General features: G+C 42.5%; 1 protein-coding gene across 1 annotated transcript in view; it reads left to right on the top strand.

Moving 5' to 3' along the window:
• Positions 1–253: 253 nt before the first annotated feature.
• Positions 254–20,003, top strand: part of LOC105545767 — a 35,655-nt gene continuing 15,905 nt past the window's right edge. Inside the window, exons 1-3 of the mRNA XM_011988796.1 lie at positions 254–340; positions 6,664–6,894; positions 7,421–7,891. Coding sequence (XP_011844186.1) covers positions 254–340; positions 6,664–6,894; positions 7,421–7,891 — 789 coding nt within the window. The remainder of the gene's footprint in view (positions 341–6,663; positions 6,895–7,420; positions 7,892–20,003) is intronic.

Below are 20,003 nucleotides of genomic sequence, written 5' to 3' on the forward strand. Positions count from 1 at the left end.
CATAGACAAGTAGAAGACAAACTGGATATATGGTCACTCTATGTGCAGGGATTGTTTCACCTAAATATGTTTTGAGTTCTTGCTGCTGCCTGAAGAAGAGTCACCATTTCTCATCGATGAAAGCAGATAGCCGAGGCTGCCTGTGTAAAAAATCACCACCTTGAATGCCCCCATCCGGGCAGCTTCACTCTCTGCCCCAGTGTATCTCACACCTGATTCTAGGGAAGACTCACTAAGGCTAATCCATCAGCAAATGCCTGGTGGCCCAACACTTGGCGCCCCACAAAGCAATCAGTGTCCCTCCATTGATCGAGAAGGTGAAGACGTGAGGAAGCGTGAGGTAGGAGGCCTTCCGTGCCCCTCCCCAGGTGTCTTCTGGAGGACTGTTGTGGAGGAGGCAGCCAGACCAGTTCCCTGTCAGGGGATAAATAGGAAGACTTTGATCTTGTGAAAAGTTAAAAAGTTGTTTTTCCCTCGATGTCACTACTCGAGGTCCAGATGAAGAAAATGTCTTCTTCATCTTCTTTCCCTTCTCTTTCTTAACTCCACAAATGAAACTGAACGATCTATCAGAGATTGCTGGTTGCCTCCCCTCAACCCCAGAGCTGCTATAGCAACAGAAATTGGAACTGGACACAAGATCATCCCACAAAAGACCATATGTCTTAGCTCCCCATGCAGCTCTGGGTACCTTGTGAGTAGATTCTGGTCAATGGGAGGTGATTACAAGTGAAAGGAATGTGCAAAGCCTTTTCTTTCCCATTTGTCTGTTGGCTGAAACAAGGATACTTCCTTCTGAGCCACTTTTGACCATGTAGGCAAGAGCAACATACTTAGGGAGTGAGGGAGCAATGACATGGAAGGAGCCTGGGTCCCTGAGTGTTCACGCGGAGCAGAGACATCTCCCCTGGATTAGCTTCCTCTGCACTGTTACACAAGAGAAAAATAAATATGTATATTCTTATCTGAGTTATGGAAGCCAAACTGATATTCTAATATAATAGCCTTAAATTAGAGAAAAAAGAAAAAAAATAGGAGGGGAGAGGAAGGTCTGGGAAGAGAGGTAGGTAGGAGGTAGGTGCAGGAGGTGAAAAAAATACTGGACAGCAGATATTTCATTTATTCCAACCCCAAAAGTACCGTCAGTCTCAGCCTTCTACCTTGGGTTTGGAAAATCACACTCAATTTTTCTGTTGATTGTCATGTAAATGTTTGATAAAGAAGCATAAGCATTCATGAGAAGACTATATCTTTTTTCTACAAGTTCCAATAAAATGCTGCAGTATATCACTTTAAAATGATTGAGGATAAGGCTGAGTCCCTGAATTTGTCTTTCCAAAGTATTATATAATCCACTCATAATTATTCACTTTCCTTTTACATTTTCGGAAAATGAGACCTATTCCTACAATGATTTATGAAACTCGATTTTGGGTACTATAATCTATTTTGCTATTAATCTTTGCTGAATACATTTAGAAAAATAAACTGACTAGGATATATAGTATTCTCAAAGTCAACTACAAATAATTTGGAACTTATTCTTAGACAAATCTGTTCAGTGGCTGCTCTCCAATGAAGTCCTCCCCACTTCCACCTGGATGGCCATCTTAGCTTCCTAAGGAACTGTGGCAGTCTACTATACCTGTGGCCCCAATTAGCCATTCTCACACCCTTGTGTAGTCCCCTCCCCTTAATCTGAGCTAGTCCTGTGATTTGACTAAATCAATAGAATTGGGTAGGAAAACTAGGGCGCTAGTTCCCAGTTTCAGCCTGAAGGCTTGGCCGTGTCCTCCTTTGAACTGTTGGATGCCCTGAGTAGCCATTTAAGTATTCCAGCCACCTCACTGGAGAGACCATGTGGAGAGGAAGAGGCTCCCCATTTGCGCCTAGACCCAGACAACCCACTACTGATTGCAGTCACACAAGTGCCACTGGCACACCCAACAGAAGCCCAGCTAAACTGCAGATTTGTGAGCAAATACAATGATCGTTGTTTCAAGCCAGGAAAGTCTTGGGATGGTTTGTACATAGTAATAGATAAACAAATTATTAGCCTTTCTTGAATCATATGGAGCTCCTACTTAAGTTTCCTAAATGGAATTTTCTCACAATTCCATTTGCCACATCATCTTCTGTTCTAAGTTTTTAACCAGCCAGGGTCGCCATATACTGTTGTGTGGATTGTACACTGTACCAGGGCACCTGCCAAGGGAGCCAGTGGAGACTGCTTAGCTAGCCTTCACCTGGAGAGGGCACTTTTTCTAAATTGAAGGAAAATGTCTTATGGCTCCCAGAGGTCTGATAACAGGCACCTTGTAGAATTGAATCCAAAATTGTTGAACTGGCCTTTAAGACCCTCCTTTAACTGCCTGCTGCCAACTTTGCCCTTCCCTTCCAACTTTCTCCAATCCAGCCTCTCATTACTCATCTCCAAGCTTGGCTTAGCTGGGTTACTCTACCTCCCACTGTCAGATGTGCCCATTCTGCCTGACGGGCAGCAATGTACACGATCCTCCCAAATTAGGGCCATGCGTTCTAAAGGAGGATATAGTTCCACCACCAGCCCTTTGTGTACTCAGGGACCAGGACATTTTCAGTCTTGTAAACCTCAGAGGATCTAATGGCTTACAGGTACTTTTTTTTTTTTAGAGGTTTCCAAACACATTAAATTAAGAGGGGATGGTGTAGCAATGTGTTATTCTGCTTTTGGTCTTCATATGTGGAGGGCTTTGGAGCTGCTCTTTCCCCGGAGAACTGTGCTTCATCTGTCAAAGATCTAAAGCACAGGGCTTCGCTGTCTGAGCCAGGGAAGCTGGTCTCCAGGGAAAATTCTTTCCTCAGAATTCATAGTGCAACCAGAAAGCTAAATGTTCCAATACACTGTGCAAATGGACTTCGTGACATGGGATACACGTTGTCGAACTTTGTAATCTTACCCTTCATTCAATATTCAACACATTTATTTGATCTCTTCCTTTTCTCAGCGTCCCCTTCTTCTTCTGCACTCTTCCTTCGTTCCCCCCATCCCCACCTCCCTGCCTCTGGGAAGGGCTGACTCAGAGTCACCTTCCTGTCAGGGGAGTGGTTGAGGGGATTTCCAGATTGCAATTAGGGACCAAGGTGTTGATTGTTTTCTTTGACTCGGGACTCTAGATGAAGTACAGTTGCAGGCTAGTGGGATTAAAGGAGCCATGATCTTGAGAGGTGTGTGCCAGAGACTATCCCTGGTTACACCATGATACGAGGCAACATCCCCAACTGTAGGGAGGAAAATGATGAGTGCTCACCTGAATCCATGCCAGAAAGGGACAGGGTGCCTGGTCAAATGCCCTGTAAGCAGGTGTGCTGTTCACGATAGGCGGAACCAATGAACATCTTAGGGAAACTTAGCACTATTCAGAATAGTGGGTGAAACTAGCAGTTTCTAGCTGATTGTTATTAAGGCCCATTTGAGCCTATGATCTCTACAAATATTGCAGAATGAAAGGCCCTTTGAATTATAATTGGATTCCAAATATTTGCCTGGAATAATAGCTTGGCAACTATATGCTGGGAACTGTGAAGTAGAAATCATATTTTTATATTCCTATAAGTAATAATTACTATGATTGAGCAAATATGCCCATTAAGTGTTCTCTATTATCTCATTTATTTTTGTTATTTTTAAATTGTATATATTTAAGGTAGATGACATGATCTTTTGATATACAAAGTGATATGGGTACTACAGTGAAGCAACTTAATGTATCTGTCATCCCACATGGTTATCCATCTTCCTCCTTTTCCGACAAGAACACCTAAAACCTATTCTTTTGGCAGAAATCTCAAATACAACACATTATTATTCGATGTACTCCTCATGTTGTACGTTAGAGTCCTAGACTTGTTCATGCTACATATCTACACATTGCAGCATTATTCACAATAGCCAAGATACAGAAACAACCAAAGTGTTCGCTGATGGATGAATAGATAAAGAAGCTGTGTATCTATCTGTCTGTCTGTCTATCTATCTATCTATCTATCTATCTATCTATCTATCTATCTATCTATCTATCATCTATCTGTAGTGGAATCTTATTTAGCTTTAAAAAAGAAGATTCTGCCACTCACCACAACATGGGTGAACCTGGTGGACATTTTAAGTGAAATAAGCCAGACCCAGAAATAAATATTCTGTACGATCTCACTGTATGTGGAATCTTAAAAAAAAGTAAAATACACACAGATAGAGAATAAAATGGTATTTACCAGAGGCAGGGTGGGGGTGCGGGGAGGAAGGAGAAGATGTAGGTCAAAGGATACAGTATCTCATTTAATCATTACACCAGCTCTATGAAAAAGGTGGTATCTAGTTTTGGTGGTGATAGATCCAGAATTCAGAGGTTTTAAATAACTTTCTTAAGCTGGTAGGTAGTCGAGCTGTGATTCGAACTCTGAATAAGGCCCATACTCTCATTCTGTCCTGCTACCCTGGCCTACCCTTCCAGTCATGAGCAGCACCACAAGACTAGGCTCATCTAGGAGCAGGCAGAGGCTCCGTCAACTCTTCTACACCTGCTGCCTGTAGCTGCCCCCGCCCAGCACTGCTACACGGCAAATCCTCTGGACTGCTCAGCCGTCACGCTGGGGTTCTGTACTTTACATTTGAGAAATTCTGGAATAAAGCAAGTTTTGTTACACAAGTCACTTTATGCAGATTCTCTGGCCAAGCCTCAAGGTTCTGACACCATCAGGAAGAGGAAGTCTGGACTGAGCCCAGTGAGGAGCACATAGGCAGTGGGGCTGATGTGGAGGGGCTAGGCTGGGAGAGAGGATGCAGGCTCTTCTCTCTCCCTGCTTACATGTTTGTCCACATTCCACGATGTATAAAAAGAGTCAAGCCTGGGGGGCCTGATTTGGGGTTTGATGGGCATTTGTAGTTTCTTTGTGATACACTTTGTGGCTAGGTATGGTTGCTCACTCCTGTAATCCAGGCACTTTGGGAGGCCAAGTCAGGAGGATTGCTGAGGCCAGGAGTTCAAGACCAGCCTGGGCAACATAGCAAGACCCTATCTCTACTTAAAACACACACACACACGTATACACACACACATACGCACACACACACAAAATATACTTTGAAAAGCCACAAGGTGATTTCACACTCATTTTTTACAGCTAAGGCCATGAGAAAATCTAAGTAAGATACGTTAGAGGCAGTCACTATTCTGGATGAATTTCCTCCACCAGCAGAGGTGACGAGCATTTTGTAGGGAGAAAGCATTCTTTCCCGTCACCTGACTCAGTAGGAGCTCCAGGAGGGAGGCGGCTTCAGGACAGGACTGGCATCAGAGGTGACTGACGGGAGTCAGCTGCTGGGCCATGGCTGCTGCTTAATGTCCTGTCCATTTCGTGTTCACGAAATGTTCTGCAGGGTTGATGTCAGTAGAATTTTCTCTCAATTTTCTTTCTGGGTCTGACCCTTGGGAAGAATCCAGCAGGAGGTAGGAGTGAAGAAAGGAGAATGTAGAGGAAGACAGTTTTATTCCCTTTGTGATCAAGAGGTTAGGTCGCTTGTGGCATTCTGGATATGGAGGGAGACTTCATCTTTATTGATTTAAACTCTCTAAATCCATGTAGAATAAGCGTAATCATAAACCCACTGGCACGAGCTACTGAGAAAGAATGTGTAGTCATAGCCTGTGGATACCTCTGAGAAGAAGTTCAGTCAGCACTTACCCATCCAGGGTGCTTCGATATTATGCATGAGTCCAGGTAGAGAAGTGGGTTGGAGAGAGATTACCCCTGGATACCTGGGAACTCGGTGACTTTGTGAGTTCATTGCACTGGGGGTAGAGGGGAGCATTGGGACCAGCATAATGGGTTGGAAGCCGGACAGTTGGGTCTGGGGACTGGTTCTGCAGTCGCCTGATTGAGACCACAGACAAGTCTCATAACCTCTCCAGGGCACCCCTTCTTCATCTGTGAATTGATGACTACTAAAGATGGTAGTGGAAATAATGCTTCTCTGCCAAGGAAGCTACAAATATTCAATAAGTTAATATGTGTGGGACTGCATTATCACCGCTAAAGCATCTGCAACTGTAAAGCTGAAATGTTCCACATGTGAGGGGCTGTGCCACCCCAGTGCTTAGAAGAATGCCACAGGCAGAGGATGCCCTCAACAGGAGAACATTTATAATGATATTTTACAGTCATATAAAGAAAAGTATAGTTATTGTTCTGATGCAAGATAGAAACATTTAAAAATGTTTTTATTTGCATCACAGACCTCTGAATATCTGAAAAAACCATGAATCTTTTCATTCTCTGAAAACACACACACACCCCACACACAGAGCAAACAGCAAAAATAAACCATGCTAATACATTCATTCAGTAATGCTTTACATACAATTTCTGGGGGCTCATAGTTTCTCTTAGCTCATAGCTTAAAAAAATGCCTGACCTAGAGACTGGTGCAGGCTTCTACTCTCTGACTGTAGTCTAGGAGAGAAACAGACTGCATAGAAGAATGAACAAAAATAACAATGTTTAGCACCTGCCCGAGAAAAATGCTGCAGAGAACATCTCTGGAATTCTAATAGATTCATACAACCCCCTTGAAAAAATAGTTTATGTCTGATCTTAACTAGTCGAAGTTAAAAACGTGCTCAGGCTAAAGAAAGGGTCTACCCCACAAATGTGACCACCCTTCAGCTCACTGATGCTTTTGTGCAAAAAGTCGTGGTCCGGATATCTGAATCCTCCTCCTGCCTCCACAATGGGCTGCTATCCGGTAACGGCTGTGAGGTCCCATTACCGCAGGGTGAGGCTCCTCCAGGACGCTCAGATGCCTGCTCAGAGCCCGGCTTATCGGGGGATCTGCGAGCTCCTGCCAACGCCCTGGTGTGTCCACCCTATCTCGGGGGACTAGATTTTACCCTGAGCAACACATGATTTTTGGGTAAGGGCTGTCCCTGCTAAGTAGGATTTCATTTTTGATTCAGAGAATTCAGAACTGGAGCCAGCTCAGCCCAGGTGGAAATGTAAAAATCCACACCAAGATGAACTCAAACTGAGTGAAACCATGGCCAGCGATGGAAAGTGAAAAGGAAAGAAAATAACTGAGCCGGCAAAGCTCTGTCCCACTTTCTCCATCCAGCTGGGGCCTTCCACGGGAGAGCATAGAAGGTATTTGCACCAAATGCTTCATAAAGCCAGCCAGGGCACTCGTTTTTAAGCTCACAGTGCACTACCTTCTATCTTCGGGTTGTTTATGGCATCTTGGTCATAGGATGTAAACATCCCCCATGGGAGATGTGCAGGTCACCCACCTGATCAAGCCGGTGCTCCCTGGGATCCGAGAGATCAGAGGCCTCCTGGAAGGCAGATGGTGCGAGGCCTGGATGTCGGCTTCTCTCCCCGCATCTAGATCAAGTGGCGGCAGCACAGACAGCTGGAAAGTACCCACAGAAAGAAATCGAACGCTATGTTCAGAAAGATCCACTCCATCTTTAACTCCAGCCCGCAGAGAAAGACGGCGGCCGAGAGCCCCTTCTACGACGGAGCCAGCCCCGCAGTGAAGCTGATTCGAAGCAGCTCCATGTATGTGGTCGGGGACCACGGGGAGAAATTCAGCGAGTCCTTAAAGAAGTACAAAAGCACCAGTAGCATGGACACCAGCCTGTACTACCTGCGGCAGGAGGAGGACCGGGCGTGGATGTATTCGCGCACCCAGGACTGCCTGCAGTACCTGCAGGAGCTGCTGGCCTTGCGCAAAAAATATCTCAGCAGCTTCAGTGATCTGAAGCCCCACCGCACCCAGGGCATTTCCTCAACCTCCTCCAAATCCTCCAAGGCGGGGAAAAAGACCCCTGTCCGGTCTACTCCCAAAGAAATAAAGGTAAGTGCTGCTGAGCAGTACAATTTAGATGAGGGTTCTTCCAAGAGCCTTGGACAACTGTTTGAAAGCTTCTTCCCACCTCTGCATGGCTAAATTAATCTGACACATTCTGAGCCACGGCGCAATAGTCCTCAGATGCTTTATGTGGCCATCTCCCCAGCCTGGGGAAGGGTGGCTAAGCTCATGTTTATTACTCATTTATTTATTATTAACTTTATTTTAGGTTCAGGGGTACGCATGCAGCTTTGTGATATAGGTAAATTATGTGTCACAAGGTTTCGGTGTACAGATTATTTTGTCACCCAGGTAATAAGCATAGTGCCTGATTGGTAGTTTCTTGATCCATGTTTATTTTTAATACCCAGGAAGCAAGAAGGAGCAGGTAACAGTGTCCACAGAGCAGCTCGGTGGGGAAGACACCGGTTTTGGTGTCAGGCGGCACCGTATTTGTGTTGCACATCTGTCATTTACTGCCCAGTGTTATAGATGAGATAATGCTTGCATGGCATTTGTATGACAGCAAATCATTTTTCAACAAATTATTGGTTTTTTAAAAATTATTGTTGTCACATCTAAAAATCCTGGTGAAAAGTAAAATCATCATATGACTAGATGTTTTCAAATATTGAGGTGCTTAGCCCCATGCAAGCCAAACAATTGGACGATTCCTCCATCTGTACCTCAGACCCAGGCATGTGGTGGCTCAGGTATAGCCACAGAGAGAGTCTGTGTCTCTTGGGAGATTCCGGGATGGCTTTGGGCACTGGAGGTCTCCAGACAGTCACAAGCATGAAATGAGTGAAAGAAATAATTTGCATTTATCTCTTTGTTTATGCTTATTGCAGTGTTTTGTATATATCATCTTTTCTTGAGCATCCCAATAAAGCCAGTACAGTAGGTGGGGAGGAACTCCTTCAGTATCACAGAAGGGCAAACTGAGGCTCGGTGACCCACCTCTACATGCTAGGTCACCTAATTTTAATTATGAGCCAGCAATTCATTCCGTTACTCTTTCCTTCATTTCCTCAGACTTGTCTTTATTTACAGAGTCTCCTCTGTTGCTCAGGCTGGAGTGCAGGGGCATGATCATAGCTTACTGCAACCTCAACCTCCTGGATTCAAGTGATCCTCCCACCTCAGCTTCTCGAGCAGCTGGGGCTACAGGCACCTGCCACCACATCTGGCTTTTAAAAAAATTTTTTGTAGAGATGGCAGTCTTGCTTTGTTGCTCAGGCTGGTCTCAAACTCCTGACCTCAAGCAGTCCTCCCACCTTGGTCTCCCAAAGTGCTGGGGTTACAGGTGTGAGACGCCAAACTCAGCCTGCTTTTATTTATTTCTAATGCCCGTAGGTTGAGGCTGTTTTGTTGTATACTTCCATCAATCATTTTCTTGATGACTGGATGAGGTGTCTGAAGCAGCAGGCCTGTCTCCCGCTTCCTTGCTTTCTCCCCAGAGTGTCTTGTAGGCCGTGCAAGCTCCATTAATGTTGAATGACTGATTGGCCCACTATCAAATCTCTAGGGCTTGGCCTAACCCAATTGGTTTCAACTGTCTGCATGTTATACCAGGTGGGAGCAGTTTAAATCATCATTTTAACTCTAAAAGTATGTCAGTGTTGGGGGCCCATACAAAAGGGTCCTAATCGCGGGTCCTGGTGCTGACTCTGTGGCCGGCAAGCTGTAGATTTGTGGGCCAGCCGCCTCTGATGACAGAGGGGGTTGCAGTGGTTTCTGAATTCTTTTCCAGCTTGGATATTCTGCGGTTCTAGGCACTGGCTAGATTTCCTCTAGGTACTACATTTCCCTGCAAATGGAGCTCTCTCTTATAGGACCTGCCTCCCTTCCTTGTTGAGCTATCCAAAGATAGAGGGAGGGAATAGAAGCAGAATGACCAGCTCTAGCCCTTTGAATGGCTGTGCAGAGGCACATGGGCCTGCTATAATGTAGGGATCTCCTTCAGAGATGCCTCTCACCACAGCGCAATCAGGAAAGAGTTTTGAAAGGACACTGAAGTCAATCAGACCAAGATTTGAATTTTGGTTCTGCTATTTACCAGCTGTGTGCCTTTGTTAAGGGAAGTTCACCTCTCTGGGTCTGTTTTTCTGTCGGGTAGTAATGGAAATGATAATGTGAGGAGGAGGCTTCTGCATGTAATTGTTCCTAGCATATACCAGGCACTTACTCCAGTGTTTACTGACCCTGAAATGTTGGGTACAGGAGGCTCTTAGCAGTCTTTTCAACTGCTCTCTTTCCCCATGACTCTGACAGAAACAGCTGTATGCTGGGCCTGCCTGTGAAATGATGGGTTCCAGCTTCATGGCTGGAGGGGTGGCCCACGGCTGCCTGGGTCTCTGTGCATTGCCAGGACAGGGGACCAGGAAGACTCCTTCACCCTGGAATGCCGTTACCCCATGCTTTGGGAGAAAGCTCTGCTGACATTCCAGATTTAGGGAAAACACCATTCTTTCTGCTGACTACCTACTGTGAGTTGAACTGTATCCCCTCAAAATGTGTATGTGGAAGTGCTAACCCCCAGTACCACAGAAGGCGACCTCAGTTAGAAACTAGGTGATTGCAGATGCAATTAGTTAAGATGAGGTCATGCTGGAGTAGGGTGGGCCCCTAATCTCATAGGACTGGTGTTTGCATGAGAAGATGGCCACGTGAGAACACAGAGATGCAGGGAGAATGCCATGGACAAAAGCCAAGGACCTACCAGAAGCCAGGAGAAAGGCCTGGAACAGACCCTTCACCAGCACCTTCAGAGGGAGCATGGCCGTGCAGACACCTGGCCTCCAGAACTGTGAGATCTGTAGCTCTAAGCTACAGAAGCCACCCAGTTTGTGGTGCTTTGTTACAGTGGCCCTAAGAAGTGAATACACCCCTCTATAGAATTAGCCTCTTCTCTTCTCCAGCATTGGTCTGATCGCACCTCTATTTTAGCTTTCATCATGTTCTACTGCGGTTTGTTAAAATGTGTGTCTCCCCTGGTGGACTGCAGTGAACTTGGTGAGCTTGAAGCTGAAACAGTATCTTGCTCATTTTTCTATCTCCAGAGCGTAGGAGTGAATACTATCAGTTATTTGTAGATGCTTTATAGCCTTTAAAAGTCTGATGTCTTTTGTGCCATACAGAGGGGAGAGCCGGCCTCCATATAGGGAGGGAGCAGTGTTCTCTGTGGCTCCAGGGCACCATGCCAGGCCCTCTCTTCTGCCCTCCCTCCATCCAGATGCAAGCCCCTGGCCTGGCCACAGGACCTAAGTTCCCTTGTCTGTCCCTCTTTTGTGGTAAGATAGTGGCTTTTAAACTATTGTGATTAGGATCCATTGCAGTAAGAAACATATTTTGGATATTGACCCAGTTTACCCAAACACACAAACAAAACAAAAGTTTTATGAAATAGACTTACTCCTGTTCCTTGCTTAGCACTCTGATGGTTTCTAAAGCATTCTATGCTATTCTAATTTTTTTTTTTTTTTAAAAAGCATTGTCATGACACAATAACTTGATTTCACAAGCCATTACTGGATCAAGAAAAATGGCTTTCATACTCTGGAGTGAGACTTTCTAACAGGTCCCATTGACATGTGAATGGCATCCAAGTCCAGGGTACCAAATGGTCTGTTATCCCAGCCCCCTGGAGATACCCAGAGCCTGGAAGACCACCCATGTGGGTTGATGGGAGGAGGAAGTCAGGACACACTAGAAGCGAGGTGAGCCTCGGGTGGGTCTGGGAGCTCCTCCTGGGACCCTGCATGGTGGGGGTCTCTACCAGGCCCTCTGGCAATGTACTCCTTCCTCACAATAGGTCATTATAAAAATGAATGAAATACACTTTTTGCAACATTTTAAAATCAAAACAACAACAAAAATCCATATCTGAGGATTTTGTGTCGGTGTTGGGAATGAGCTGCAGTTTGGGACTCATTGTTTGGGTGGGAAAAGGTTAGAATTTCCAACTCAGAGCATAATGTGTGTGGCAGAAGGATGGCATGTTTGAAGTGTGTCTTGTCAAGGAATGTAGTCGCTGAACCAACACGACAAGCCTCCTCCTGCTCTGGGCACCTTGGGTGTTTCTTGCCAGTGAGGAGGAGCAGTGATGTTCTCCTCTACACCCATTTCCCCTGCTCCCGTGCCATAGCCCAGGCACAGTCAGGAACAATCAGCTGTTATTCCTGACTTCTAATCACCCTCCAAACCTGACACGTTGGCTATTAGCCCCATTCTACAAAGGAGAAAACTGGGGCCTGGGGGCATTAAGAGATTCGTGTAAGGCTATGCAGTTGATGAAGAGAAAGCCAGGATTTGATCCCAATCTGTATCGTGTCAGAACTCACACTCTAGTCAATGTATCCACAGCATCTTTTGACTGGAAAACATGTTTTGATCTTGTATAACATACAAGATGCAAGAGCATGCACCTTAGGATGCAGTGCAGAGGCTGCTTTGTCCTGCACACCTGGTCCAGGGAGAGTCATTCGGGAGGCAGCTGCGTCACACTGCACATGGATTCTGTGTAGAATGAAGCCCTCCCAAAGTGGGAGAGACCGGGCTTCTTTTGTTCAAGAGAAACCTGGCTGAAAGGGAGTGGCCAGAAGGTACGCTTTAAATTGTTTTCTTTCCACAATCCATGGATGAAATTTATCTCCATCTTGACTTCTCTTCACATGGCTACATGATTCCAGTTTTACTCTAGGTCTCCATAGCGCTGAAATACTGAGTTTGTATATCATCTACTTTTACACTTCTCAATACACACTAGGAAAAGAGCTGAGGAAACAGTGCAAGCACAGCTACAATCAGAACTTCATGATGGGTAGGTATTATGTCCTGAAATCATCTTTCAACAAAATACTTTCATATCTCTCAGCTCATCCTTCAAAGTATCTGATATGAAGTATCTATGAGCTGGATTAGCTTCTGTGTAGCTGAATTAGCTTCTGTATCATATCAGAACTCACACTATCAATATATCTACAGCATCTTTTGACTGGAAAACATATTTTGATCTTGTATAACATACAAGATTCAAGAGCATACAGAATTGTTAAGTAGCAACAGAAATTAGAAGATCGGGAGAGAAAAAAAATCATAGAAAACCAAGACCACTCAAAATAATATGCAGATCATAGAAGCTAATTCAGCTGCCATAGATGAGCCTTAGATTTGGCTCTGTCCTTGCTGGAAGCTAAGATAAAAAGAGCTGGACTTGTTTCAAAATTCTGATGATCTGAGAAGAACCATACCCATTGCTTAGGGGAGTGAGATTTTTCTTCTGGCTTTGAATTTCAAAATATCTCATGTGGCACTTGACTAAGGGAGTCTTGTGTGATGTGGTTAGTGATGCCCTTAATAATATTTTAGTAACAGTTTATTAATATATCACTCACTTGTCCCTTAACATATATTTATTGAGCACATACTATGTGTCAGGAGCTGTTCTAGATGCTGGTGAAGAAGACAAAGTCCCTGTCCTCATGGCGAGAGTCAGTCTTGTCAGACAGCAAGACCAGAGTTCCTACGGTGATTTCTCAGAGCCCCAGCTGTAACAACACAGGATGTTGTCCTGAACTGCATCTTAGTGGGAGACTATGGATTGGCAGCTTAGCTGAGCTCAGGAGCTTCTGCCAGTTCCTTCTGAGCCCAGGGAAGAATTCTAATGCCAGAGGTATGGATAGATCACACACCCTTCCAATGGCCTTTGTCAAAATCCTTCGAAGAATTGGTTCACCCCAGGAGAGAAAAATGTCTGTGAAAAGTAACAAGTTGTCCTGCGTGATTTTTGCTCTTCCCACTCCACCCTGCATCCTAGCATGTTAGACAGCCGATTGCTCCCTGCGCAGTTTGTTCCAGGGTTACGTATGGGATGTGACTGGCTTCAGCCTGTGTGTGTGTGTGCCTGTCCTCGCTTTCTTATTCTTGTTCATTTCTTCAAGCTGCAGCCCTCTTCTGCTATGATGAGCCCTGGGTTATTTTACTTCTCTCTTTTCTCACCTACTCATAAACATCACTTTTCTTAGCTTGGCTTTTTTTTTTTTTAAATAATAGCTTTAATTCACATACCTAAAACTCACTCTTTCGGAGTGTACAAGTCAGTGGTTTTTAGTCTATTCAGTATTGTGTAATCTTCACCACCATCTAACTTGAAAACATTTTCATTACAAATTTAAGCTTTATTTTGGTGTGGTACAACAAATGTAAATAACTTTTTCCATTTTCACACAGCACTTCATGGTTCCTGAAATGAGTGCTTTTTAGTGTCCTCAGATTATGGGTAATGAAGTCTATTACAGTTAACAAATTCTTAAGAAATTAAATACTTTTCTCAAACTCCTGGACTCAGGCAATCCGCCCACCTCAGCCTCCCAGAGTGCTGGGATTACAGGTGTGAGCCACTGCGCCCCACATACTAAATGCTTTTCTTTGAATGACTTTGTATCAATTTTTTAAAAAGCAAAAGTGCATACTACTAGATATCTTTCAAAATGTTAATAGCCAGACAATAATCAGGGTCTTTCACACTAGTCTCCCATGAGCTTTTCCAAATTGTCATTTATATAAATGCATAGTAATTCATCCAAAGGACTATTAAGCCCTAATTAACGTATTTTTAGAACACTTTATGAAAGTATTGTTAGTAGTACCCTAGAAAATGAATTCCTTAAAAGATCGTGGACCCTCTCAAAGTACCTCATTTAGAAATCAGGAGACTGTTTTTATAAAAGGTTTGACAATTATTTCTTTAAATATGAAACAGCCTTTTAAAGTAAACTATTTTTAAACTACCATTTTAACTATTTTAAAAGGTACAATGCAGTGGCACTTAGTACATTCACGATGTTGTGTAGTGATCACTACCATCCATCTCCACAACTTTTTCATTCCAAACAGAAACTACACCCATCAAACACGAACTCCTCATTTCCCCCTTTCCCCAGTCCATGGTAGTCTCTGTTCTACTTTCTGTCTCTGTGAATTTGCCCATTTTAGCACCTGACATAAATGGAATCATACTCATTCTTCTGTGTCTGGCTTATGGCACTTAGCACAATGTCTTCAAGGCTTGTCTATGTGGTCGCATGTGTCAGAGCTTCCTTCCATTCTTTCTTTCTTTCTTTCTTTCTTTCTTTCTTTTGAGATGGAGTCTTGCACTGTGGCCCAGGCTGGTATGCAGTGGCGCGATCTTGGCTCGCTGCAACCTCTGGGTCTCCGGGTTCAAGTGATTCTCCTGCCTCAGCCTCCTGAGTAGCTGAGACTACAGGCACGTGCCACCACGCCCGACTAATTTTTGTATTTTTAGTAGAGACGGGGTTTCACTATGGTGGCCAAGTTGGTCTACAACTCCTGGCCTCATGATCCGCCCACCTCGGCCTCCCATAGTGCTGGGATTACAGGTGTGAGCCACTGCGCTCGGCCCAGAACTTCCTTTCTTTCTATGACTGATCAGTCTTGGTTTCAATGGGAGGTGAAGAGGAAAAGTTGAAGCCTGTGCTCTGCATCTGACCAGCGTGTTTGCTGGTATTTGGGGTCCTCCCTGAGGACAGCTCCCCACACTTTTAGGGCCAGAGAAACAGCAACAACCACAGGCCACTTTGAGAAATGGGCCACCTAAGTGAACCCAGGCCTGGCTAGATCACAGAGAAGAGGCTCGGGAGGCTGGCGACAGAGCCAGGCTGCTGTTCTGGGGTTGGCAGCAGAGTCCTATGGAACCCCATGGCTCCCACACAGTCCAGATGGTTCACATTGGACATTTTCTCAGGCGGGGGTTACTTGTTGACATGGCTTGGCTCTGTGTCTCCACCCAAATCTCATCTCAAATTGTAATTCCCACGTGTCAAGGGAGGGAGGTGACTGGATCACGGGGGCAGTTTACCCTAGGCTGTTCTCATGATAGCAAGGGAGTTCTCAGGGGATCAGGTGGTTTTAAAAGTGTGGCACTTCCTCTCTTGCTTGGTCTTCTCTTTCCTGATGCCTTATGAAGAAGGTACTTGCTTCTCCTTCACCTTCTGCCATGATTGTAAGTTTCCTGAGGCTTCCCCAGCCATGCGGAACTGTGAGTCAATTAAACCTCTTTCCTTGATAAATTACCCAGTCTCAGGTATTTCTTTATAGCAGTGTGAACACGGACTAATATGCTGGTCACCCACCACAGTCAGAAGAAACCTCATTAATTCTCTCATGGATCCCTGAGTAGCTTGGATTTCTGATATGTCTGCCTGGATGAACTAGTTGCAAAATATACACCCCTCCCTGACCCTCAACTAATGAAACTCACCTGTTACAAGAATGGTTTAAAAAGAGCCTGTTGAATTCTGAAGAATACCTGTCAAAAGTGATTGATTTTTAGTGAAAATAGTTTTATTCTGAAAATAGTTAGCTTTCAGAATTAATTTTCTATTAAGGCCACTCAGCTTGGTTCATAGAATGAGACCATATCAACAGCCTGTAGAGGCTCTTTCTCCTCTATGGCAGGAGGGTCTGAATCCAGTTCATCTAAAAAGACTCCAAGTCATCCGTATATTAATTGCATATGCGATAGGAAGCAGGTTCTGGATCTGTTTTACACCATTGAGAATTATTTTTCAGATCTGTTGAGAATTTCTGCAAACACAGTGATATTAAAATGCAGGTTTTCTGTGAGCATCAGTTACTGGCGGAGGCTGGGGAGCTGTCTCTATCACTTGGCCAGTGTCTGGTTTACATAGTTGAAAGGCAGTAAAAATTCAATATGAATTGCAAAAAATTTCCTATTATGCTTGGCAGAGCTCTCTGCAAGATGGCAGATAGTATAATAATGATTGATAACCATGCATATGATTCCTGCAGTCCCTCTCAGTCAAGCTGCAAGACATGTAATTATATTCCTAATCTATCCTCTGAGCACAAGCTGTTTGCTCTGCCTAGAAACAATACTTCCTCCTCCCTTTTTTCTCCCCTCTACACCACCTTGTTCACCTGGCTAACTTCTTGTCCTTTGGGACAGCAGAGACAGTACTTCCTGGGAAGCCTTTTCTTACATCCACAATTCAACACAATGGATTTCCCTCCTCCCTATGTCTGAGCCTTGTTTTAGCACTCAGCACACTGTAATTGTCTGTTCTTTTGCTTATCTATGCCACCAACTGTGAGCTCATTGAGCAGAGGCATTGTATCTTATTTATCTTTTTAACTCCAACCTCTAGCATGGCTTTAGGCACATGGCAGATGCTCAGTAAACCAATTACCTGAGAAACTCCAATTGTAATTTAGGAAGGAAACTGTTATAAACTTTGATGGAAGATCTGGAAAAGTCATAGATGTGTGGTTTTGGTGAGTAGAGGTTTGCCTTTTCTTTTTTTTAGTGGAATAGAATATAGTTTGAGTATATTCTTGTGGAATCATATCCTGATAATTAAAATAGCCACTATGTAATTGATTAGAGCCCACCATCAAAAACACATGATATACATTTTTTCTGATAATAGTTATATTTTCTTATAAGATGAAATTCATAACACACAGAAAAGTATAGGGAAGAAAATAAAAATATCTTAGAATCCTACCATTTACATAGAGATATTCACTATATAATTTTTAGGTGTATTTTCTTATAGTCATTTTTTTCTGTGTATTTGCACATATGTGCATTGAGGTTGTAAGATAAAATGAAGAATATCTAGCAAAAATTAGAATTTTTTAGTATAAGGATGTCCCATGTAATATTTAGCATGTATTTATATAAAAAATTATTCATTGTTTACCTGAAATTAGTCCTTCAACTGCCATGCTTTATTTTCATTTGTTAAACCTGGCAAACCTAATGTCCATATATGTATAAATGTACTCAATTTGGTTCATACCATATATACATCTTTGTATTCTCTTCTCAGTTAATGTTATATATTATGGGTTCTTTTCCATCTCATTAACTACTTTTTGTAAACAAAAGCTTAAAAGGCAAATTTAACAACTCACCTTCTTTAAACAATTGCTAAACATTATAAATAAACACATTTTACTCTATGTCTATAAGGCATTTAGCAGAGATTCCTAAAGTGTGATTAATGGGTTGAAGGCCAAAGGTCATTATTTTTTAGGGATTCTTTTACATATTACTTTCCAGAAACATTTTACCAATTTATGCTTTTCATCAACAGTAGGTTTCTAATAAACTCTTCTTACTGCATTTTATCAGCATCAAGTACTGTCGTTAATTTTAAAAGTTTGCCAATTTGATAGATAAATTACAGTATCTTAAGGTACTTTTATTACTGCTTGCATAATTACCTTTGCAAAGGGTCATTGAAGAATGACCTTTTTTATCGTTATAAAAATGCATACTTCTTATTTAGTGGATTGTTCATTCATGTCTTTGTACATTTTCTTTTGGCTGTATTAAAGTTTTGTTATTCATTTATAGGGACTCTTCTTATATTTTGTTATTTACAGGGATTTTTAAGGATATTAGTGTATTGTCTTCCATGTATGTTAAAATATTTTCTGCAAGTTATTATGCATCTTTTCATTTATTTGACATTTTCTGATGTGCAGATGCTACTTATTTTTTTGTCGTCAATTTTCATCTGTGATTTCTTACATTGCTTTCATGCTAAGAATGTCCTTCCATGTTTCAAGGTCAAGTGCATATTTGCCATATTATCCTTTTTATAATGGTTCTGTTTTCCTTTTTTCTTTTTTTTTTTAAACCAATCCCTTTGTCTATCAGCAATTTATTTGGATATATAGTAGGAACTGAGAACACAACTTGAGTTTTTCCCAAATAGCAAAGTTTTCCAACACTATGTATTGATAACTGGCATGTATATAAGGGTGTACATTCCTTCTCTTAATGGATTGTGACATTTCACTTACTGTCTGTGAAGATTTTACACTATGCTTTAAGTCTATTAATTCAGTTCTATCAGTTAGGCTTCTAACAGTTTGATATATATGAGCAACATTTTATTAACTTAGTGTTTTGTTAAAGCCAAATGATCATTTAGATGACATATAAGGCCAGGAGTTACAAGGGGCTGGCAAAATAAGTAATGGCTTTAAGATTATAAAGCTGGGCCAGGTGAGATGGCTCATCTGTATAATCCCAGCACTTTGGGAAACTGAGGTAGGAGGATTGCTTGAGGCCAAGAGTTCGAGGCTGCTGTGAGCGATGGTCACAGCACTGCACTCCGGACTGAATGACAGAGAGATATTCTTCCTCTAAACAAACAAAAACAAATATTACAAAGCTGGGGAAAAAGCAAGCCTAAAACTGTCAGTTGGATCCAGTGAATCTACAACCTCTATTACCAGAAACAAAAGATATGCAGCTGGTCTCCCAAAACTGTTTTAATGTTTAGCTATAATAGATAATACCATAGTTCAGTTATACTAGAGTTTCTGACAAACTTCTTATTTTTATCTCTTTGTGATAATTTTCTCAGCTCAGTTGTCTATTTCACTGATTTTTTCTTCAGTCCTGGCAAGTTGACTGTTTAGCTCATCTATTGAAAATTTGTATGTGGCTATGTGTGCTTATGTATTTAAATTTCAGTGATGATATTTTTTTCTAAGATTTTTTCTTCTCAGTTTACAGTTCTTGTTTCATAAACTTCCACTCTTTTTCCATAAAACTCTATTCAATTATGAGCATACATTTCCTTGGGTGCTGTAGTATAAAAGAAATGGATAAGTATCACTTTTGACTTGGTCCTGTATCTCCATCCCAAGGATAGCAAGAGGCAAAAAAGATGCACTAGATGGAACTTTTAAGATTTAAAACCAGAAAAACCTTATTTGGCAATATTAAATTGCTTGTGGGTAAATTTGACTTGTTTTGCATTTAATTTCACCCAGCTGAATGATCCAAGTGTAAAATGACCTTCTCAATCAGGATCAATTCTACATTTGACCGTGGAAATTTCATCACCAATATTGACATTCAGATTCCTAGGTATGATTATCCCAAGAAAGTATTATTAGTACTTCATAGAAATCAGAAGTATAGAGTTCCTAAAAATTTGCCAAATTAAGTCCCAAAGTATAAATTAGCAACATGTGAATTGGTTGGAAAATATAATTAGGTAATGGCATGTATATAATGGTGTACATTTCTTCACTCAACAAATAGTTATTA

The sequence above is a fragment of the Mandrillus leucophaeus genome, unplaced genomic scaffold, assembly GCF_000951045.1.
Source record: "Mandrillus leucophaeus isolate KB7577 unplaced genomic scaffold, Mleu.le_1.0 Scaffold338, whole genome shotgun sequence".
Taxonomy (NCBI): Eukaryota; Metazoa; Chordata; class Mammalia; order Primates; family Cercopithecidae; genus Mandrillus; species Mandrillus leucophaeus.